The 24,712-nt window shown below is 39.1% G+C and overlaps 2 protein-coding genes across 7 annotated transcripts in view; one reads left to right on the forward strand and one right to left on the reverse strand.

The window, feature by feature from the left end:
• Positions 1-1,101: 1,101 nt before the first annotated feature.
• LOC133559585 (kinesin-like protein KIF20B) overlaps positions 1,102-24,712 on the reverse strand; it is a 58,036-nt gene continuing 34,425 nt past the window's right edge. For 2 of the 6 annotated variants that reach the window (XM_061911474.1, XM_061911479.1), the window contains exons 28-33: positions 24,193-24,402; positions 21,180-21,221; positions 20,317-20,385; positions 17,479-17,593; positions 10,525-10,667; positions 9,781-10,448 (exon numbers count right to left, since the gene is read on the reverse strand). In XM_061911474.1, the coding sequence (XP_061767458.1) occupies positions 10,356-10,448; positions 10,525-10,667; positions 17,479-17,593; positions 20,317-20,385; positions 21,180-21,221; positions 24,193-24,402 (672 nt within the window). In that variant the 3' untranslated portion in view covers positions 9,781-10,355. Of the gene's footprint in view, positions 1,948-9,780; positions 10,449-10,524; positions 10,668-17,478; positions 17,594-20,316; positions 20,386-21,179; positions 21,222-24,192; positions 24,403-24,712 lie in introns of those variants that run through there. The other 4 variants (XM_061911475.1, XM_061911476.1, XM_061911478.1 and 1 more) reach the window with 4 other exon arrangements.
• LOC133559587 (5-hydroxytryptamine receptor 7) lies at positions 1,396-7,340 on the forward strand. The gene is made up of 2 exons (XM_061911482.1): positions 1,396-1,970; positions 5,638-7,340. Exons 1-2 carry the CDS (start codon positions 1,489-1,491, stop codon positions 6,455-6,457), a joined length of 1,302 nt encoding a protein of 433 aa, XP_061767466.1. The 5' UTR covers positions 1,396-1,488; the 3' UTR covers positions 6,458-7,340.

The raw sequence follows: 24,712 nt of genomic DNA on the forward strand, positions 1-24,712 counted from the left end.
TTAGGGAGGAAAAAAAATCAGATTGTGGCAACAAAACCATATATTTTTAACCATTTTTCTAGTGACTATTAGTGAGTATTTTAGCAAAAGGAAAACCGACTAACAAGTTGGAGGAGGACTCAGGACAGACATGGAAATATATTTTTTTAAAATCTAAATGGGGCAACAAAATCCAATATTTCCAGCCATCTTTCTGAAAACAAATACAGAAATTTTACTATTTTTTCTGGAAACAAAACCAGATGCTTTAGCTGTAGACATTTTTCTGGTGACAAAACAAGATTATTTGAGTCAAAGTCACACCGATTAACAAGACAAGTCTACTGTGCTATTTTTCTGTGAAATAAACTTGAATTATTAAAAAATTTGGCTCACGACTTGATATGGAAAAATGTTTTTCTTCCTGAAGATAAACCATTTGAGAAGCACTCAACTCACACATGCTTACTCCAAATCATCATTGATGCAGAACCAGCAGACAATAACCAACATTATGTTTCATGTTGATTTGAATTCCCCCGACAGCTCGTACAGCAAATGAATATGTTTGTCTTGATACAAGGAAAAACGTTAGCTAACTTAGCATCAACTTAAGACAATGATGTTGCCTAGCTAGCTAGGACTTCACTTACATCTCTCATTCCTGCTGCTTCTTCTCTGCTGCGGGCGAATAACTTTCTTAAATCCATCTAGGAGTTACAGTTTGAGTCAAATCAAAATCAAAATATTGTAATTAACAAATTGTTGTTGGCTAACGTCACCTACCTCACGCAGTGATTCGAATCCCCCCCTCTCTCTCTCTCAACCGAAGTCTCGATCCACACGTGAATAAATTACCATATTAAGTAGCCATGTGCTCACTGTTTCGTGGAGTGAATACAGTAGCAATCAATTACCATACTCAGTAGTATGTGCGCTGTTGTCTATGTTATGTAAACTTAAAACTCTGAAGCGTTTTTTTTTATTGGTGAAATTTTTACTGGGGCACTGCAGATCAACAGTGGGGCACGTGCCCCAGTGAAATATGTCTGGCGACGCCCCTGGTCCCCCGATTGTAGCCGAGATAGCACCAGCAACCCCCCCCCCCCGACCACAAAGAGAATAAGCGGTAGGAAATGGATGGATGTTTGTAATTTACAAAAACGATTTGCAAAGTGGAATACTTCAAATGAGGTAATTATATCTTCAATAGGTCAATAATTCAAAACAAAACTGATTATTAATTTTGGAACATTGACAATATTTTCCAAAAACCCACACTATCCCGCCCTTCTGAGAAATGGACAAATTGATTAAAGTTTAAGTATAAGTTGGGTTTTGTTTAACCTTTTAACGCCGAATTATTTTTGGCGTGATGACGTCACACGCCCACTCAACACATATGAAAATGCGCGCGCACCAGAAGAAGTTGGCGGAGAGTCAGTCCCGCTCACGCACGTCTCCCACATGCGCGCATAAAACCGCAGGGGGTGGGGACGGGTCCACAGGATGGTCGTGGTCGGATCCAGGAACGGGACCATGATCGACGAGCGGCTCGGCACCGGACCTCCGGAGCTGCCGGTGCCGTTCGGGCAACTGACGTCGCGCCTTATGGACGCGGTCGCCTCGGCAGAGGCGGAGTCCAACGGGACCGGCTGCGGGGAGCCCACGCTGAGCCGCGGCCGCGCGGAGAAGGCGGTGATCGGGTCGGTGCTGACGCTGCTGACGCTGTGCACGGTGGGCGGCAACCTGCTTGTGGTCATCTCCGTGTGCGCCGTCAAAAAGCTGCGGCAGCCGTCCAACTACTTGATCGTCTCCCTGGCCGCCGCGGACCTCTCAGTGGCCGTGGCCGTTATGCCGTTCGTCAACGTCACGGACCTGAGCGGCGGCCGCTGGAGGTTCGGCCGCTGGTTCTGTAACGTCTTTATCGCCATGGACGTCATGTGCTGCACCGCCTCCATCTTGACCCTGTGCGCCATCAGCATCGACAGGTGCGGAGACACAACTTCTTTACCTGTACGAGGGGCACGTGACCAAGGGCCCCGCCCCCCACAGGTTTTGCTGGTAAACACCGATTCAACACCTGACTTTTATCTGGAGTTGTTTTGGTGCAAATCGGGATAAAGGTACCAAGTGAAGAACGCGTGCAGATGTGTGCAAACGTTTTTCACTGAGGGTCGCACACAAATTCAAAACCTGCGGGGGACATTTTTAATGTTATTCATTTTGAAACTATATATCTATATATATATGTCTTGATTGGATTATCCGGAGAATAGTGCTCGATACCGTGGTAGAGCGCAATATGTAGGTGTGGGAAAAAAAACACATATATACACACACATATATATATATATATATATATATACACACACATATATATATATATATACATACATACATATAAATATACATAGATAGATAGTACTTTATTGATTCCTTCAGGAGAGTTCCTTCAGGAAAATTAAAATTCCAGCAGCAGTGTACAGAGTTGAGATCAATTTAAAAAGTAAAATGTAAATAATGGGGGTTTAAATGGAAACAAAATAGAGAAATATGACAATAAGAATAAAAACTAAAAAGCAACAATGGGAATAAAAATAGAACAGTAAAATAACAATTTCAATAAGACAAAGTAGGCAGTAGTACATATACACATACATACATACATATACACATTCATACATACATACACACATACACATATATATATATACATATGTATGTATGAATGTGTATATGTATGTATGTATGAATGTGTATATGTATGTATGTATATATAAATATACACACCTCAACGCTTATATATATATATATATACACAAGTTGGCACCTCAACGCTTATATATATATATATATATATATATATATATATATATATATACACACAAGTTGGCACCTCAACGCTTATATATATATATATATATATATATATATATATATATATATATATATATATATATATAAGCGTTGAGGTTCTATAGCGTTGAGGTGCCAACTTGTGTATATATATATATATAAATATATATATATATAAGCGTTGAGGTGTGTGTATATATATATATACATACATATACACATTCATACAGACATACATATACACATTCATACATACATATGTATATATATATGTGTATGTGTGTATGTATGTATGTATATATATATATATATATATATATATATATATATATATATATGTATATATATATATATATATATATAAGCGTTGAGGTGCCAACTTGTCCCACCTTCCGCCTGAATGCAGCGAGATAGGCTCCAGCACCCGCCGTGGCCCCGAAAGGGACAAGCGGTAGAAAATGGATGGATAGATATATAAATATACACATCAATATACATATACACATATATATACCGTATATATATACATATACCGTATATACAGTATAAGAACACATACCGTAAATATGCATATATAGTATATATATATATATACACACATATATATATATATAAATATACACATAAATATACATATATAAATATACACACATACTGTATATACATATATTTATATATATATATATATATAAAAATATACACACATATATATACACAGATATATGTATAAATATGTACATGCATAAATATGCATGTATATTTATACATATAAAAATATACACATAACTATACACATGTATGTATATAAATATACACAAATATACATATATTTATATGTATAAAAATATACACAAACGTGTACATATATAAATATACACACATAAAAATACATATATATAAATATACACACATATACCTAATGTGATGTATAAAAACAGGGTTGTCTTTATTATAAAGGGCAGAAAAAAATACAACTTAATATTGTCAGATAAATCTGAAGTTGATCTAGAGATTTAAGTGTTATATATGTATATATATATATATATATATATATATATATATATATATACATACAAATATGTATGTATATATACACATATACAGTATATATTACATATATTTAAAATATATATGTATACACATACAGTATATATATACATATAAAATATGTTTAAAAAATATATCTATACACATACATACAAAATATATATTTAAATATATATATATATATACACACACATACATCTAAAATATTTAAATATATATATACATACACACATATATAATATATATATATAAAGTTGTATTTTTTTTGCCCTTTTTATTCAAGAAAAACCCTGTTTTTCATGAAAAAAAACCACCATAAAATTTGCAATATTTCCTCCTGAAAAAATTTGAAAATTGGAATATTTGATGAGAAGTAATTGGAGCCTTGAATAGGTCAATAAATCATAACACTAAATTTAATGCATTATTATTTTTTGAGCAAAGCAGTACCACCAAAGTGAATGTAGGATCCAAAAGGGTGCCATTAATACACGTGTTAAAATAAGTCATATATACTTTTTAACTTTAATGCTTAAATCCTTAAATCAACTTGTAAAGTTTTATTTAATTTCAGTGTGTTTTATGCCTTTTCAAGAACACCCTGTTCATTGTTGACCTGACTCTCGCCAGATCCTTGTAGTTCGCTGAGCTAGAGTCAGGTGAGTTTATTGTGGCAAACACACAATATCTTTCCAAAAACCATTTTCAAGTGTAAAATTTGATGTGAAATAATTGGAGCCTTAATAGGTCATAACAATATTGATTACAATTCTTTTTTTTTTTTTTTTTGAACAATGACAGTTTAAAAACAATCCCTCTAAAATTCTCAGGGTTTCAAAGAGCTCCCACCCATAAAAGTGTTAAGTCATATTATTTTTTTTTATTATTTTCAAGGTTTAAATTTCGAACTTAACTTCAGATCAATCCGCCGACTAGAAGTTTTCATGATTCTTTTGTTTTGTATTTTAATGGCAAAAACACAAACATACCTGCTCAGTGGTTAGTGTGTCCGCCCTGAGATGGGTAGGTTGTGAGTTCAAACCCCGGCTGAGTCATACCAAAGACTATAAAATTGGGACCCGTTACCTCCCTGCTTGGCACTTAGCATCAAGGGTTAGAAGTAAGTCAAATTAAGTTAAACTACCAATGATTGTCACACACACACTAGGTGTGGTGAAATTTGTCCTCTGCATTTGACCCATCTCCTTGATCACCCCCTGGGAAGTGAGGGGAGCAGTGGGCAGCAGCGGTGCCCCCCAATTCCAACCCTTGATGCTGAGTGCCAAGCAGGGAGGCAATGGGTCCCAATTTTTTATAGTCTTTGGTATGAACTCCCAACCTACCGATCTCTGGGCGGACACTCTAACCACTAGGCCACTGAGTAGGTTTGAAACAGGGACTTAAATCACCAAAAATGACTCCCGGGCGCCACCACCGCTGCTGCTCACTGCTCCCCTCACTTCCCAGGGGGTGATCAAGGGTGATGGGTCAAATGCAGAGAATAATTTCGCCCCACCTTGTGTGTGTGTGTGACAATCATTGCTACTTTAACTCTAAAATATGAAATATTTCAGCCCCAAAACATTTCCAAGTAGAATATTTCACATTAAGTATTTGGAGCCTTGAATATGTCAATTTTGATTCATTTTAAAGTCAACATTGCGACTTTTCTTTAGTCCACATTTTGAAATATGATTTGTAGAATCGTTCAAACGTTTGGTGTCCTGACATCGGACGTTTCTCCCCTGGCAGGTATTTGGGCATCACCAAGCCGCTGACGTATCCGGTCCGTCAAAACGGCCGCTGCATGGCCCTGACGGTGGCGTGGGTGTGGCTGCTGTCGGCCTCCATCACCCTCCCCCCCTTCTTCGGCTGGGCCCAGAACGTCAACGACGGGCGCGTGTGTCTCATCAGCCAGGGCGTGGGCTACACCGTCTACTCCACCGCCGTGGCCTTCTACATCCCCGTGTCCGTCATGCTCTTCACTTACTCGCGCATCTACCGCGCCGCCAAGCTCAGCGTCGCCAAGCACACCATCGCCGCCTTCCCCCGCGAAGAGTCGTCCGCGGAGACGGGGAGCGCACGGGAGACGGAGGAGGAGGAAGTGGACTGCGTGTCGGCGGTGTTGAAGCTGCAGCGGGAGGTGGAGGACGAGTGCGGCCAGCGCGTTTCCCGCTTCCTCAAGAGCGGTGAACAGCGGCGGCGCGGCAGGAGGAACCAGTCCGTCTTCAAGCGGGAGCAGAAGGCGGCGGCCACGCTGGGCATCGTGGTGGGCGCCTTCATCGTGTGCTGGCTGCCCTTCTTCCTGCTGTCAACCGCCAGGCCCTTCGTGTGCGGCGTGGCGTGCGGCTGCGTGCCGCTGTGGCTGGAGAGGACGCTGCTGTGGCTGGGCTACGCCAACTCGCTCATCAACCCCTTCATCTACGCCTTCTTCAACCGGGACCTTCGCGCCACCTACGCCAACCTGCTGCGCTGCCGCTACCGCAACATCAACCGCAAGCTGTCCGCCGCCGGCGTGCACGAGGCGCTCAAGATAGTGTACGAGCCCCGCCTTGCCGTGCAACCGCCGTGATGTCACGCACTCCTCTACGGCGTGGAATTACTGCCAAAACTACACAAAAAGGTTTTACTCACATGAAAAAAACTGTTTATTCAATTAAAAATAGGCTTCATTAATATAAAAAATATTTTCTATTCAATCCAAAAAACGATTGGCAAGTAAAAAGTATGTTCTTCAAATAAAATAACATTTGCAAATAAAAAAAAAAGATTTTCCTCAATTAAAAATTCAATTTTTTTTAAATTTCATTAACAATATAAATCGCAAATATAAAAACTTTTCTATTCAATGAAAAAAACGATTCATAGTTAAAAAAAAAAAAAAAATCTGCCAATAAAACGATTCGCCAGTAAACTTTTTTTTTCTTCAATTCAAAAAACGATTCGCAAGTATAAAAATTTCCGGCAATTGAAAAAACAACTTTCAAGTATGAAAACAATTCGCATGTACAGTATAAAAATTGTTTTTGGCAATTGAAAAAAAAAAAAAAAAAATCGCAAGTCTAAAAATGTTGTGCAATTAAACACCTATGTGCAAGTATAAAAGCAACTTCCTTCGATTAAAAAAAAAATTGTGGTAAGTGTAAAAAACATTATATTCAACTAAAGTGATTTGCAAGTATGAAACATTTTTTTTTTCAATTAAAAAAACATGGGCAAATAAAAAAATACTTTCCTCCAATTAAAAATGAGATTTTCAAGTAAAAAATTATTTTCTTAAATTGACAATACGTATCGCAAATATCCATCCATCCATCCATTTTCTACCGCTTATTCCCTTTCGTGGTCGCTGGCGCCTATCTCAGCTACAATCGGGCGGAAGGCAGGGTATCGCAAATATGAAAACAATTTATATACAATGAAAAAAACAATCTGCAGGTTAAAAAAAAAATAAATTCTGCAAACAAAACGATTCGCCAATTTTTTTTTTTTTTTCTTCAATTAAAAAAACGATTCGCAAATATAAAAACTATTTTCGTCAATTCAGAAAAAACATTTTCAAGTATAAAAACAATTGGCATGTATGAACATTTTTTGTCAATTGAAAAAAGAAATCGCATGTATAAAAATTTTGTTCGATTGAAAAACTATTTGCAAGTATAAAAGCGACTTTCTTCAGTTAAAAACAGGAATGGCAAGTGTAAAAAACATTATACTCAACTAATAGTGATTTTCAAATATAAAAATATTTTTTTCAATAAAAAATATAATTCAGAAGTAAAAAAAACCATTTTTTTTAACTGAAAAAACAATTGACAAATATAAAACGATATATATTTGATTTAAAAAGTGATTCGAAGGTATAGAAACAATTGGCAACTAAAAAATAAATGAAACATTTTCTTCAATCCAAAATACAATATGCATGAAAAAAAGTTATTCAAATTAAAAAAACAATTTGTAAGTCAAAAAACGCTTTTCTTCAATTATAAATACGATCCCTAAGTTAAAAAAAAAAATTTTCTTCAAGTTAAGAAGAGAATAGAGGGGAAACATCCTCAAGCTGTAATTCGCCATTTTACCACCTCCCTACCGTGCTTTTTCTTTATTTTTGGCGGACGGCACCATGCGCAAAATAACATTACCTTTTTTAATTGAAGAAAACTTTGTTTGTCCTTTTTCAAATGATTGTTTTACTCCTTGTATGTATGTAGTCTTATCTCTAGTTGCGAATCATCTTTTAAATTGAAGAAAACATTTGTTGTTTTAACTTGCAAATCGTCAGGCAAGAGTAAAAACATTTTTGTGTGTTTGGAGTTTTGGCAGTAATTTCCCTCACACCTCACATGCTGACAAGCTTCTTTTTTTTTTAACGGCAAACTTTGACTGTCGTTAGCGGAACATTCTCAAGGATGTCATTATGTTACTGAGGGGGTTGGGCGACATATAAATAAAAACATCCACTGCTTGTTTGATGAGGTCATGTGCATACTTGCCAACCCTCCCGATTTTCCAGGGAGACTCCCGAATTTCAGTGCCCCTCCTGAGGCAACCATTCTCCCGAAATTTCTACCGATATACACCCGGACAACAATATTGGGGCAATGCCTTAAAGGCACTGCCTTTAGCGTCCTCTACAACCTGTCGTCATGTCGGCTTTTCCTCCATACAAGCAGCGTGCCGGCCCAGCCACATAATATATGCGGCTTTTAAACACACATAAGTGAATGCCACGCATACTTGGTCAACAGCCATACAGGTCACACTGAGGGTGGCCGTATAAACAACATTAACACTGTTACAAATATGCGCCACACTGTGAACCCACACCAAACAAGAATGACAAAAACACATTTCAGGGGAACATCCGCACCATTACACAACATAAACCATACTTGCCATCCTTGAGACCTCTGAATACGGGAGATGGGGGAGGGCAGGTATATTGTAGCGTCCCGGAATAGTTAGTTGCAAGGGGTTCTGGGTATTTTTTCTGTTGTGTTACAAGGCTCCCGAAATGTGTTTGTCATTCCTGTTTGGTGTGGGTTCACATTGTGGTGCATATTTGTAACGGTGTTAAAAGTTGTTTCTACGGCCACCCTCACTGTGACCTGTATGGTTATTGACCATATGCGCCACACTGTGAACCCACACCAAACAATAATGACAAACACATTTCAGGGGAACATCTGCACCATAACACAACATAAACAATACTTGCCATCCGTGAGACCTCTGAATTCGGGAGATGGGGGAAGGCGGGTATATTGTAGCGTCCCGGAAGAGTTAGTTGCAAGGGGTTTTGGGTATTTTTTCTGCTGTGTTACGGCGCTCCCGAAATGTGTTTGTCATTCCTGTTTGGTGTGGGTTCACATTGTGGCGCTTATTTGTAACTGTGTTAAAGTTGTTTCTACGGCCACCCTCAGTGTGGCCTGTATGGTTATTGACCAAGTATGTTGCATTCGCTTAAGAGTGTCTGTAAAAGCTGCATGTATTACGTGACTGGGTCGACACGCTGTTTTTACGGAGGAAAAGCGGACGTGACGACAGGTTCTAGAGGACGCGATAGGCATTCCCTTTAAGGCACGCCCCCAATATTGTTATCCGGGGGGAAATCGGGAGAATGGTTGACCTGGGAGATTTTTGGGAAGGGCACTGAAATTCGGGAGTCTCCTGGAAAAATCGGGAGGGTTGGCAAGTATGACATAAACACAACAGAGCAAATACCCAGAACCCCTTCCAGCACTAACTCTTCCGGGACGCTACAATATACACCCCAGCTACCACCAAACCCCGCCCCCCTCACCCGAATTCGGAGGTCTCAATGTTGGCAAGTATGGTTATGTGACACAGTGGCGTGAACACCTGGCATTGGAATCAGCCAGAAAGTCAAAGGAAAAATCACCCAAACGTTTTAATGATGAAAGAACGGTTGTCTGAGGACAAACAGGAAGTTTAAAGTGCACAAGGATACAGTGACGAGGGGTTATTTACAAGCTAACACGCGTTTCCTTCGTGACACTAAACTGTGACACAACTCTGTAAAAAATTGCACAAGTTGACAGAGAAAGCGTTGGCCTGTGATTGATATATAACTTCAATAAAACAGTTCGACTAGTGTTAGGGTCACAGGACTCCTGCTTAGAATGCTAGGCTAACAACGGCGAGAACACGTCAATAAAAGGCAAGAGAGGTATGCACCTGGCTTCAGGGGGTGGATGTTTTCAGCTTTGCGGAGCGAAGACGGCTCCTTAAGACAGGAAGCTTTAGGTGCGCAAGGATTCAGTGACAAAGAGTTATTTACAAGCTAACACGCATTTCCTTCGCGACACAACTCTGTAAAAATTGCACAACTTGACATATGTAACTTCAATAAAACAGCTCGACTAGTGTTTGGGTCACAGAACTCCTGCCTAGAATGCCAGGCTAACAACACTACAGTAGAAGGCAAGAGAGGTATGCACCTGGCTTCAGGAGGTGGATGTTTTCTTCTTCGCGGAACGAAGACACCTCCTTAAGATCGCATGGTCACTATCCTTTTCCTCGCTCGCGTTACTGACCATCTGCAACAGCAAGAATAACTGGTGTGTTATTCGACGGTGTGTTGCCGGGGCAACAGCGCCACTGCACGCCACCTACCAGGTGCGGCGGCATGGACATGGGGGAGGAGATCTGTGGCCGGAACAACTTCTTCTTCCTCTTCACTCTCAGGCTCATGGGCGAGGTGGCGCTGGCCGCGTCCGCGTCGCTCCTGCCGCTCACCAGACCCATCATCTTCTTGGCTGGTTTGGGGAGCAACAAAATAAAAGTCTAGTAGGAAAGCGGAGTATAATTTGTCCAATCGTTTTATTTTGCGATATACAACAAATAAGGTTGTCCCTCGAGACATATCATTTTCTACATATTTAAAGGCCTACTGAAATGATATTTTCTTATTCAAACAGGGATAGCAGGTCCATTCTGTGTGTCATACTTGATCATTTCGTGATATTGACATATTTTTGCTGAAAGGATTTAGTAGAGAACATCGACGATAAAGTTCGCAACTTTTGGTCGCTAATAAAAAAGCCTTGCCTGTACCGGAAGTAGCAGACGATGTGCGCGTGACGTCACGGGTTGTAGAGCTCCTCACATCCTCACATTGTTTACAATCATGGCCGAGAGCGATTCGGACCGAGAAAGCGACAATTTCCCAATTAATTTGAGCGAGGATGAAAGATTCGTGGATGAGGAAAGTGAGAGTGAAGGACTAAAAAAAAAAAAAAAAAAAAAAAAAGACGAGGGCAGTGGGAGCGATTCAGATGTTATTAGACACATTTACTAGGATAATTCTGGAAAATCCCTTATCTGCTTATTGTGTTACTAGTGTTTTAGTGATATTATATGGTGGTACCTGAAAGTCGGAGGGGTGTGGCCACGGGTGTGGTGACCGCCAGTTTCTCCGAGGGAAGCCACGTTTCTGACGGTCGGTGACAGCCGGTGGGAGGAGGCAAGAGAGTCCACAGCTGCAGGAGGAACGATGCAAACTCTTCGCTCATGTCTACGGTAAGAGCCGAATGTAAACAAGAAAACACCGGCTGTGTTTGTGTTGCTAAAGGCAGCCGCAACACACCGCTTCCCACCTACATCTTTCTTCTTTGACGTCTCCATTATTAATTGAACAAATTGCAAAATATTCAGCAACACAGATGTCCAGAATACTGTGTAATTATGCAATTAAAGCAGACCACTTATAGCTGTGATCGCTGCTGGATCAAAATGTCCGCTACAATCCGTGACGTCACGCACACGCGTCATCATACCGCGACGTTTTCAACAGGATACTTCGCGCAAAATTTAAAATTGCAATTTAGTAAACTAACCCGGCCGTATTGGCATGTATTGCAATGTTAAGATTTCATCATTGATATATAAACTATCAGACTGCGTGGTCGGTAGCAGTGGGTTTCAGTAGGCCTTTAATCAAACAAAGTGCTAAATTAATTTTTATTAATGTTTTACATGTATTGCAGTACAGTGAAACGTCGATTTATTAGCAAATGTTTCGATTTACAAACCCTGTTTCCATATGAGTTGGGAAATTATGTTTGATGTAAATATAAACGGAATACAACGACATCTTTTTGGATCTCTGGCCCAGAGAAGCCGGCGGCGTTTCTGGATGTTGTTGATAAATAGCTTTAGCTTTGCATAGTAGAGCTTTAACTTGCACTTACAGATGTAGCAACAAACCTTATTTAGTGAACGTGGTTTTCTGAAGTGTTCCTGAGCCCTTGTGGTGATATCCTTGACAGATTGATGTCGGTTTTGATACATTGCCATCTGAGGGATCGAAGGTCACGGTCATTCAATGTTGGTTTCCGGCCATGCCGCTTACGTGGAGTGATTTCTCCAGATTCTCTGAACCTTTTGATGATATTATGGACCGTAGATGTTGAAATCCCTACATTTTTGCAATTGCACTTCGAGAAACGTTTTTCTTAAACTGTTTGACTATTTGCTCACACAGTTGTGGACAAAGGGGTGTACCTCGCGCCATCCTTTCTTGTGAAAGACTTTGCATTTTTTGTGAAGCTGTTTTTATACCCAATCATGGCACCCACCTGTTCCCAATTAGCCTGCACACCTGTGGGATGTTCCAAATAAGTGTTTGATGACCATTCCTCAACTTTATCAGTATTTATTGCCACCTTTCCTAATTTCTTTGTCACGTGTTGCTGGCATCAAATTTAAAGTTAATGAGTATTTGCAAATTTTTTTTTTTTTTTACCAGTTTGAACATCAAATATGTTGTCTTTGTAGCATGTTCAACTGAATATGGGTTGAAAATGATTCGCAAATCTTTGTATTTCGTTTATATTTACATCTAACAAAATTTCCCAACTCATTTGGAAACGGGGTTTGTACAAACCATGTATCCGTGTAAGGTCGCCTGGCAGGCAAAAAGCAGGGCTCTACTGTACATTGCAGAGGAGGCGGTCACGATTTAATGTCTGTTTCTTCCCCCCCTTTGACAACTTTTTGCATTTGATCAATATGAGTCCCCAAAAGGAGCAAATGCCTGTGGGGGTTAAAGAAAAAAAGACTACAGTATTTGCGAGGAGTATGGAAGGATTGACGAAGCAGGTTTTAGCTGCGAAGACACTAAACTTGGAAGGAAGGAAGGATGATTTTTGTTGTTGCACAAGTGCAACAAAATTTAGTTTTCATCAAAAACCCTGTTCAAGATTAGACAAGCACTGTACAAGACTTGTCCTGATACCAAAATGTATCTTGATACTTTTCAAAATAAAGGGGACCACAAAAGAATGTACTGTAGTGTTTATTCTCCGCCTGTCACTGTGGTTGGATTTTACTGTTTTAAAATGCTTATTTAGGATTTTAAGACCAATGTGTGTGTTGCCAGGGCAGTGCATACAACAGGCAGTTGTTATTAAACATATACATATATATATACACACACACACACACACACACACACACACACACACACACACACACACACACACACACACACACACACTATATTGCCAAAAGTATTTGGCCACCTGCCTTCACTTACATATGAACTTAAAGTGCCATCCCATGGAATTGTCCAAAATGTTTCTGTATCCTGGAGCATTTAAAGTACCTTTCACTTGGAACAAAGGGGCCAAGCTCAACTCCGGAAAAACCAACCCCAGACCATAATTCCTCCTCCACCAAATTTCACACTCGGTACAATGCAGTCTGAAATAAAGTGTTCTCCTGGCAACCTCCAAACCCAGACTGGTCCATCAGAATGCCAGATGGATAAGTGTGATTTATCAGTCCAGAAAAGGCGTCTTCACTGCTCTAGAGTCCAATGGCGACGTGCTTTACACCACTGCATCCCAAACTTTGCATTGGACTTGGTGATGTATGGCTTATATTCAGCTGTTCGGCCATGGAAAGCCATTCTATGAAGCTCTCTGCGTACTGTACGTGGGCCAATTGGAAGGTATTATGAAGTTTGGAGCTCTGTAGCAACTGACTGTGTATAAAGTCTTTGCACTATGCGTTTCAGCATCTGCTGACCCCTCTCTGTCAGCTTACGTGGCCTACCACTTGGTGGCTGAGTTGCTGTTGTTCCTAAACTCTTCACTTTTCTTATAATAAAGTTGACTTTGTAATATTTCGAAGCGAGGCAATTTCACGACTGGATTTGTTGCACAATGTGGCATCCTATGACAGTTCCACGCTGGAAACCACTGAGAGCGGCCCATTCTTTCACAAATGTTTGTAGCAACAGTCCCCATGCCTAAGTGCTTGATTTTATACATTATACATTTTATATATATATATATATATATATATATATATATATATATATATATATTATAAGTGATTAGGACACCTGATTCTCATCCTTTAGAAGGGTGGCCAAATACTTTTAGCAATATAGTGTATATATATATATATACATATATATTTTCTTCTTCCTAGGGCGGCACGTAACAGAAAATAACCAAGAAGCACTGAAATAGCCCGATATGTGTAAGGTGACAGATGGGATGCTGTCTCGCTGTTTTGTCAGAGCCTGGAAACTTCTCGGCGGGGCATTTTTTAATCCCTTTCAACCATTATTGGAATTAAAACATGGATACAGACCCTTTGATTTCCATATTTGGGATTGAAGCAGACGGGTTACAGATAGCAGCTGGGGATAATCTCACTGGCCACATTATTCCCCCGAGAGGAATCTGCCACACTCACACGTTCCTGTTGCATCTTGAACTAGAGAAAACTATTTTTTCGTGACAGTTAAAGCAATACAGACCCCCTCAGGCCATGACAAAGTCCATGTATTGTCCCAAAAGTTATGAAAATGTTTTATCAAGGTTGAAACATTACTTAGTGCTGCTTCAAGAATGGGCGATAAAACAACAAATTTTTTGCGATAGAAAATAATCGATAACAATAAAAAATGTGTTAGACAAAACGTTCAATAAGAAAGCGAAAGTACAGAAGGATGAACAAAGACTCTTGCTCTCTGGTAACCGAGCAACACAGGAAGTGATCACAGATCGGTGGGAGTGACACGCTAAGAGCCAATCAGGTCACAGTATCAACTATCACGTTTGGTTGATTCCTTGCATGGAGTGAGAAGAGAAAGTCCAAGTGAAGAAAATGTGGATAAAAGAGGAAAAGTCACCTGGACAGTATGGCACTTTTTGGGATTTTTTCAAAAGGGACTGTAGTCAGACCAATGCAGTCTGTAAATGATGCAAGGCAAGACCGCAAATACCACACCACTTTAGCCCGCTCACCCTTTAGAGCACAGCTGTAACTTCCTGCCACTAAAACTGCAGAAAATAGTTCTTCTCAGGTTTCTTTATGTTTACATTAGCACTATTTTCTTAAACTTGATGAAGCATTTCTTATTTTTAAGTGTTCAATAGGGCTGCGAATCTTTGGGTATCCCACGATTCTATTCAATATCGATTCTTGGGGTCGCGATTCGATTATTTTGATTCAACGCGATTCTCGATTCAAAAACAATATTTTTACGATTCAAAACGATTCTGTATTCATTCAATACATAGGATTTCAGCAGGATCTACCCCAGTCTGCTGACATGCTAGCAGAGTAGTAGATTTTTAAAAAAAAGCTCTTATAATTGTAAAGGACAATGTTTTATCAACTGATTGCAATAATGTAAATTCGTTTTAACTATTAAACGAACCAAAAATAAGACTTATTTTATGTTTGTGAAATCATTGGACACAGTGTGTTGTCAAGCTTATGAGATGCGATGCAAGTGTAAGCCACTGTGACACTATTGTTCTTTTTTTTTTTATAAATGTCTAATGATAATGTCAATGAGGGATTTTTAATCACTGCTATGCTGAAATTATAACTAATATTGATACTGTTGATAATATTAATTTTTGTTTCACTACTTTTGGTTTGTTCTGTGTCGCGTTTGTGTCTTCTCTCAATTGCTCTGTTTAAGGCAGTTCTAAATGTGTTGCTGGGTCAGGTTTGGTTTTGGAATTGGATTGCATTGTCATGGTATTGCTGTGTATTGGTTTGTTGGATTGATAAAAAAATAAAAAAATTTAATAAAATAGAAAAAATACAAAAAATCGATTAAAAAAAAATTACGATCGATTCTGAATCGCACAACGTGAGAATCGCGATTCGTATTCAAATCGATTTTTTCCCACACCCCTTGTGTTCAATGTGGTTTGAACATTTTGTTGACTTTGTTTGAGTGTTTTCCACGCTTGTGCTGACCTTTCCTTTCTGCCTCGTTAGCTGAGGGATTATAATCAGAGAAAGGTTACATTTCGAATAAAAATATTTACAATTATCACATTTATTTGCATTTGAATTTACTTACCGTATTTTTCGGACTGTAAGTCGCAGTTTTTTTCATAGTTTGGCCGGGGTTGCGACTTATACTCAGGAGCGACTTGTGTGTGAAATTATTGACACATTACCGTAAAATATCAAAAAATATTATTTAGCTCATTCACGTAAGAGACTGGACGTATAACATTTAATGGGATTCAGCGATTAGGAGTGACAGATTGTTTGGTAAACGTATAGCATGTTCTATATGTTATAGTTATTTGAGTGACTCTTACCATAATATGTTACGTTAACATACCAGGCACCTTCTCGGTTGGTTATTTATGCGTCATATAATGTACACTTATTCAGCCTGTTGTTCCCTATTCTTTATTTATTTTAAATTGCCTTTCAAATGTCTATTCTTGGTGTTGGGTTTTATCAAATAAACTTCCCCCAAAAATGCGACTTATACTCCAGTGCGACTTATATGTTTTTTTCCTTCTTTATTATGCATTTTCGGCAGGTGCGACTTATACTCCGGAACGACTTATACTCCGAAAAATACGGTAATTAAACTAAATAAATAATGAATAGGTATCTTAACTAAATTATCAAAAAAGTGAAAATGAAAATACAACTTCACCACTTTATTCATATTTTTTTCAATAAAGAAACTTCTCTATTACTTTAGCTCCAGACTTCTTTTGTTTGTTTGATATTCGTCATGACTGCCACAAGTGGTGGAAAAGTGTATTACAATTGAGGCCCATACGGACCACATGAGCTGAGAAACACCTTTTTTGGCGGCCCAACAATGGGCCTTATGGTAAAGAAACACTCCGGTCATCTACAGTAGAACACAAAAGATTACTATATTGGATGAAAAGAGCACACATTGGAGTTTATCGGTGCTGTAGTTATGTTAAAAAACATAAGTCGTAACCGTTATTTTATGCTCTCTAAAAAAATATAACATTTATTAATATCAATCCCACGGAAATCCATTTACCGCAGTCAGGCCTGCAACCAAAATTAACGGCAAAATAATAGATTATAAGTCAGTTGTTGGAATTTTTACTTGTTCGTGTGAATTTGTCAGTGAGCATTTGGGCAGGAGTCAGCGGAGGAGGGAGGACATGAAGAGTGAAGGACGAGTGAAGGACTGATGTGGACAAGAAGGATGGATGACAGACGCTGCTGCTCCGAGCCGTCATTAGTGGACGTCCTCGGCCAGGACAATTTGTCAAAGCTGCGTTCATTAGCGCACACACTAACCTTTAGTGCCGAGCAGGGTGGGCGAACTCTGCAGGAAGTCACCGATCTTCTGCAGCGTTCCTTCCTTCCGAGAGCGGATGCTGCTCTGGGACGGATGAGCAGCAGGACGAGGCGACTGATCACATGAAAAAGTTTACGTCAACACTTTAGACCCTCTCAACAATAAGTGTGTATTTATTAGGGCTAATTGTGCATGATTATTAATCTGATTTATTCATTCAATTCATCTGATTTTGAAAATTAAAGACAAATAAACCATCTGCAGTACAGAATGACTCCAAATCCCTGAAATTTGAAGAGTTGAATTCAAATTGGATTTAAAAAGCACATTTAAGCGATGGAAATAAATCAATTAAAAAGTACAGTCGTCCTTTGTCACGTCGTGCTTCAAAGTTTGCGGCTTCATTCTATCGGTTTTTAAAAATACATTTTTGGCCTACATGAAGCATTTTCAAGAATAAAAAAGGATTAATTAACTAAAAGTATCAATACTACGGTAGTATTGGCCACTAGGCGACACTAAAACGATCAAAGCGTGCTGTTAAGTATCGTGGCCACTGATTGGTCGAGCCTCAGGCATTGGATTAAAGGAGTGTTACCGTGACTGTGTTAGGGTGTACCCCGCCTTCCGCCCGAATGCAGCTGGGATAGGCTCAAGCGACCCCCCACGACCCCGAATGGGACAAGCAGTAGAAAAAGGATGGATGTCTTGTCTTGAGGGCTTTAGTTGTGCAAACAAAAACAGTATTTAGAAGGTCAAACAGTTTTTTAATGTTGTACCTATGAAAATGTTGGATTTACAGTACATTCAGAAAGTATTCAAAGTCCTTTATTTCTTCCACATTTTGTGATGTTACAGCCTTATTCTAAAATGGAATAAATTCATGTTTGCCCACAAAATATCGGATAATGACAAAGTCTGTTTTTTAATTGAGCAAATTAGAGGCCGCTGTGCTGATTGGGACCTTCGAGGCAGCATATATTTTTCCAGTACCCTTCCCCAGATTTGTGCCTGGAGACAATTCTGTCTTGGAGGTCAGACAATTCCTTGGAGTTCATTTATGGTTTGTGCTCTGCCACAAACTGTCAAGTGTTGGACTTTATATATAGACAGGTATGTGCCTTTCTAAATCAAGTACAACCAACTGAATTTAACACTCCAATGAAGCTGTAGGACCATCTCAATGATGCTCAGTTGTAACACCTGAGCTCCCTTGGAGCAGCATGGCAAAGGCTGTAAAGACTTATGTCCATGTGATTTCTTTTTTTTTTTTAATTTTTAAAGAATTTGCAAAAAATTTCTAAAAACACATTTTCATTATGGGGTATTGTGTGTAGAATTTTGAGGACAAATCTATTTAAAGTGCAGAGCTGTGAATGCTTCCTGGATGCACTGTATAATCAATAATTCCTACTTGGGCGTAGAAATGTATTTACTTCTTTCAGACCCAGAACTATCCATCCATCTTCTTCTGCTATCCGAAGTCGGGTCGCGGGGGCAGCAGCCGAAGCAGGCAAAACCAAACCTTCCTCTCCCCAACCACTTTGTTCACCTCTTCCCGGGGGATCCCGAGGCGTTCCCAGGCCAGCTGGGAGACATAATCTCTCCACCGTGGCACAGAACCAATTACCAGCTATAAACGCGGGATCACTGTAGACAAGATGGACGACGCTTAACCGCATGTTTGTAATTTCAAAGGGAAATTTACGTGAATATAAATGTGGCAAAAGAGTCGACCAACAGAGTTATGTTCTTTCATTTTGGAACAGCACATTATCGGAAAAAATTGTATCAAGTCCACAGCGTGTATACATTTTTGTTTATAAAAACAGAATAAACACCTTTAGTGCATAATATTCCCTTCTTCCACGAGTCTCTTTGAAAATGTGATAGAATTGAATCAAAATCCATTCATCCGCAGCAAATACTATGATTAATCATATATAAAAGTGTAATGAAAGTGTATCATATGTACATACATGTAGATACAGACACATATATAAATAAACATGTATATACATACATATACACACATATATATATACATACATATATATATAAATATATATATATACACACACACATATATGTGTATAAAGAATGTGTGTTTGTATATAAAATGTATATTATGATTACGTCCGTGTTTATTGGTGCAGTTTATGCAAATGAGAGGATTTAGGTCAAATATTCTGAGTATCACAAGAAGATATTTGTGTTACATACATACATTTTTGTTTATAAAAACAGAAAGAACACCTTTAGTGCATAATATTCCCTTCTTCCATGAGTCTTTTTGAAAATGTGATAGAATTGAATCAAAATCCGTTCATCCGCAGCAAATACTATGATTAATCATATATAAAAGTTTATTTAAAGTGTGTCATATATACATACGTGTATATACACAATTATATATATATTTTAAATATGTATATATATATATATGTATGTATATACATACATATACACACACAGATATATATATATACATACATACACACACACACATATATATATATATATATATATATATATATATATATATACAGTACATATATATACATACACACACACACACATATTTATATATATAGATATACACACACACATATATATATATATATATATATATATATATGTGTGTGTATAAAGAATGTATGTTTATATATCAAATGTATATTATGATTACATCCGTGTTTATTGGTGCAGTTTATGCAAATGAGATGATTTAGGTCAAATATTCTGAGTATCACAAGAAGATATTTGTGTTAATAGTCACAGCAACTCATAACTGTACTGTGTGTGTGTGTGCGTGTGTGTGTCCATCTGCTCATCACCTCTTGGAACGCTGTCGGTGTTGGCGTCACTTTGGTGTTTCTTCGATTCTCCGCCTCCACTTCATCCTGCTGAGACGCACACGCACACACACACAAAAACGCAAACACACACACACACACACACGCGCATTAGCGGAGTTTGAATGTTGCTGTGCGCTGTCATCATCCAAACATCTGTGAGGTCGCTGTGACAAACAAGGTGACAGCTCGGGCCACGGTGTGTGTCCTTCACTGCAAACAGCTGCTGTGACAGCACTCTATTGGTTTTGGAGCCGCTGGCGTCACATGACCTGCGCCGGCCAAGTAGACCGGGACGAAAGACAGCGAGACGCTTGTTTAAAAAAATAAAAATAAAAAAGTAATTTTCAGAGCACTTGCTCACTTCTTGTTTCTGCGTCACGGCGCGAGAACGTCAATCAAGTGTGTGAATGACAAGTGGAGGCCCTGGCCAATGAGAGCGGAGATTACTGGTGATAGACAGGAAAGCTCGGGGACCCCAAAAAAAACCCCAACCGTTGCCGTGGTTACTGGCGACGAGGCGTCACAGCGAATTCACACGCAACGTGGAAAGTGTTGACGCCGCCATCTGGACCACCTTCTGCACGGGACTTCATTAGGAGTCGGCGTTAACAAGAGCGAGTGCATCACATGACCGCACAGTGCACAGGTGGACACTGTGTGTACAAGCTGTGTCGGCCATTACATTTGATCAAGGTACGATGAGGACAGGTGGTGTGGGCGGGAGGATGAATGAATGAATTTATTAGTGCTTTCATGCTGTGAAATGATGGCATGACGCTAACGTGAACACTAAGAGGAAGAATGTGATGACTTCTAATGAGATTTACTCAATTTCAAAATACCTGAAGATTTGTTCGACGTTTGGTCCTCCTAAACATGTGACACTTTAGGGGGGAAAAAGTACAAGTTAAACATTTGTTTTTCTCTCAGACATTCCCCCAGTTTAATGTTTTTCTTACATTCATTACAATAAAATACATTTACTCCTAAACATTCATAATACAACTGTAGATGTTAACATTGTGTATGTTCTCAAAGATTCATTAATGATTGTTTATCAAAATATAACTATAGATTTCAACATTGTGTATGTGCTGAAATATTAATTTATGATTGTTTATCAAAATGTAACTATAGATTTCAACATTGTGTATGTGCTGAAATATAAAGTTGATTGTTTCTCAAAATATAACTATAGATGTCAACATTGTGTATGTGCTGAAAGATTAATTTGTTATTGTTTATCAAAATATAACTTTAGATGTCAATATTGTGTACGTGCTGAAAGATTGTTGTCTTTGGTAAAAACTTAACTCTTTTAGATTTTGTTGACACCAAGATAATACTTAAAGGAGCAATAAAGTATTTCTTACTGAAAACTTGTCCATTCTTCGACTCTGCTCCCTTTGATCGTGCCACTTTTATTATTTTTTCATAAAATATTGCACTCTTTTGCCCTTCTTGACAACCTCCCGAGGAACTCCGAATAAATTATTATCCTTTTCGCGATCTGAACGGTTCCAACAGCCTAAGAGAACGCCAGCAAAGGGCATTTTTTCTTTGAGGAAGGCTAAGTGCCGCCCAGAACACTTTGACAACAGATGGTCGCTGGCTCACCACTTTGTGTCTCGCATATTTAATGATCCATCATTAAATATGATGAGACATCAAGTGAATACAACCTATAGAATAGAATAGAATGTACTTTATTGATCCCTGGGGGAAATTCAGCACCACAGTTCGCTCAAAATAAACATTGATAATAATAAAAAATATTATATATAATATATAAGAAGGTAATTAATAATATTGATAATTATTATCTTAATAATAAGAATGTAAATAACATTGTTATCGTAAACAAAACAAACAAATAAATAAAAAGGGACTCATTTCCGAACGCAAATATTGAACTTAAACGTTGAACATCTTAAAGTAATTTTTTATCCCAGTTGGAAAAACTAGTTTGGGTCATCAGTGTTAATGGGCTCACATTGCTGATACAATTTGGAGCCCAAATATTACCAAAACGGGACATTTGGATTTGAAATCATATTTTTCCTCTTTAGTTTTTGCTACTTTGCGGAACTTCTCACTAGCGAGGAGCGAGGCTCTCTGTCCGTGCTTCCCGTGCATGTAAAGCTGGGAGACTCGCTCTTAGTCTCCACCCATCGTGACAATGGTTGACTGACACTATTTTAGATCATAACTTATCTTTACTTTCATTCCTGTTTTTACATAACCTCTGTTCCCTTTGTGTCTGGGATGTGTTTTTATTTATGACATTGTATTTTAGTGCCTGTGTTAGTGGGCCAAAGACAGTTTCCCACCTCGGTGGACAAAGATTCTATTCTATTGTGGATGAGTGAAGAGGGCTCACTGTGTTCAGATACATCTACTGTTAAAGGGGAACATTATCACAATTTCAAAAGGGTTAAAAACAATAAAAATCAGTTCCGAGTGGTTTGTTGTATTTTTTGAAGTTTTTATTTTTTATTTTACCGGTCCCGGAATATCCCTAAATAAAGCTTTAAAGTGCCTTATTTTCGCTATCTTCGAAACCACTATCCATTTCCCTGTGACGTCATACAGGGCTGCCAATACAAACAACATGGCGGTTACCACAGCAAGATATAGCGACATTAGCTCGGATTCAGACTCGGATTTCAGCGGTTTAAGCGATTCAACAGATTACGCATGTATTGAAACAGATGGTCGGAGTATGGAGGCAGATAGCGAAAACGAAATTGAAGAAGAAATTGAAGCTATTGAGCGAATAGCTATTGACGCTATTCGGCCATAGCGTGGGTGTACCTAATGAAGTGGCCCATAGCATGGCTGCCTTATTAGCATCGCCGGTAAAATGTGCAGACCAAACGATCAGGACTTTTGGATCTTGTGACACTGGAGCAACTTAAATCCGTCGTTTGGTAAGTGTTTGTTTCGCATTAAATGTGTGTATCTAGTTTCAAATGTACATACAGCTAGCGTAAATAGCATGTCAACATCGATTAGCTGGCAGTCATGCCGTGTCCAAATATGTCTGATTAGCACATAAGTCAACAACATCAACAAAACTCACCTTTGTGATTTCGTTGACTTAATCGTTGCAAATGCATCTGCAGGTTATCCATACATCTCTGTGCCATGTCTGTCTTAGCATTGCCGGTCAAATGTGAAGACACTTTGGTACATTCAATGGGGGTCTGGCGGCAGATTTCTTGCCAGTGGTGCAACTTGAATCCCTCCCTGTAAGTGTTGTTACACCCTCTGACAACACACCGACGTGGCATGATGTCTCCAGGGTTCCAAAAAATAGTCGAAAAAATGGAATATAACAGAGCTAAGACCCGGTGTTTGTAATGTGAAAATGAATATGGCGGGTGTGTTACCTCGGTGACGTCACGTTCTGACGTCATCGCTAAAAGACCGATAAACAGAAAGGCGTTTAATTTGCCAAAATTCCCCCATTTAGAGTTCGGAAATCAGTAAAAAAAATACATGGTCTTTTTTCTGCAACATCAAGGTATATATTGCATAGGTTTGGTGATAATATTCCCCTTTAAATAAAAGCACTTAAGTGCTGAGATCGATGCATAGAGTGGGTGGGGTACCTCGACTGTTGCAACTAACATTTACACAATTGTATGCTAGCTACCAGTCATGGGTAAATGAGGCACTGGCTGTATTGACACTTCACTGACACTGTGTTGCTGTTTCTTAAAGGCGAGCACACCAGTCAGTCACCTCACTCTTCTTAGCGCTGACGTAGAAGTCGCCGTAGATTTGACTTGTCGCGCATTCAAGATTCAACATCGCCACAAGGACGCCGTGTCAGCAAGAATCGCTTCCTACCTTCTCCATCTCGCTGCTCTTCCTCTTGCGGGCCGAGCGTGTGATTTTGACGGTGACGGTGTCGTCGTGACCTTGGCGCCGCAGTGCCATGCGATTAGGCTGCAGAGGGCTGAAGGAGATCTCCAGCTCGGGCTGCGGGAAGCGGCTGGCCTTGCCGTTCTCCGTGGAAATCTGGGAGGAGTCCAGCACGGAGGGGTTGCTGGAGGAGGTCTGTGAGGTGAAAGGTCATGAAGGCCTGAGCAATGCATCCATTTGGTGACGGATTCACGTTTTTGTGTAGCTTTCAATACAACTGTGGTTGTTAACGTTTGGAGTTTAAAGCAGCAGGCTTCAGTTGTTAGTCCGCACAGAATGCAGAGCAGCAGACTGGCCTCGTAGTACAAAGTTAGTACCGATAGTCATGTCTGTAGTTTGGTGAATATAGAACAGATTATAAATCTGGTACAGAACATATCTGTCTTTGATCTTAATGTTTCTGTGCATTGTCCCTTCAAATAAAGACTATAAAGAATGCCAAACT

Source organism: Nerophis ophidion, linkage group LG09 (assembly GCF_033978795.1).
Source record: "Nerophis ophidion isolate RoL-2023_Sa linkage group LG09, RoL_Noph_v1.0, whole genome shotgun sequence".
In the NCBI taxonomy this organism is placed as follows: domain Eukaryota; kingdom Metazoa; phylum Chordata; class Actinopteri; order Syngnathiformes; family Syngnathidae; genus Nerophis; species Nerophis ophidion.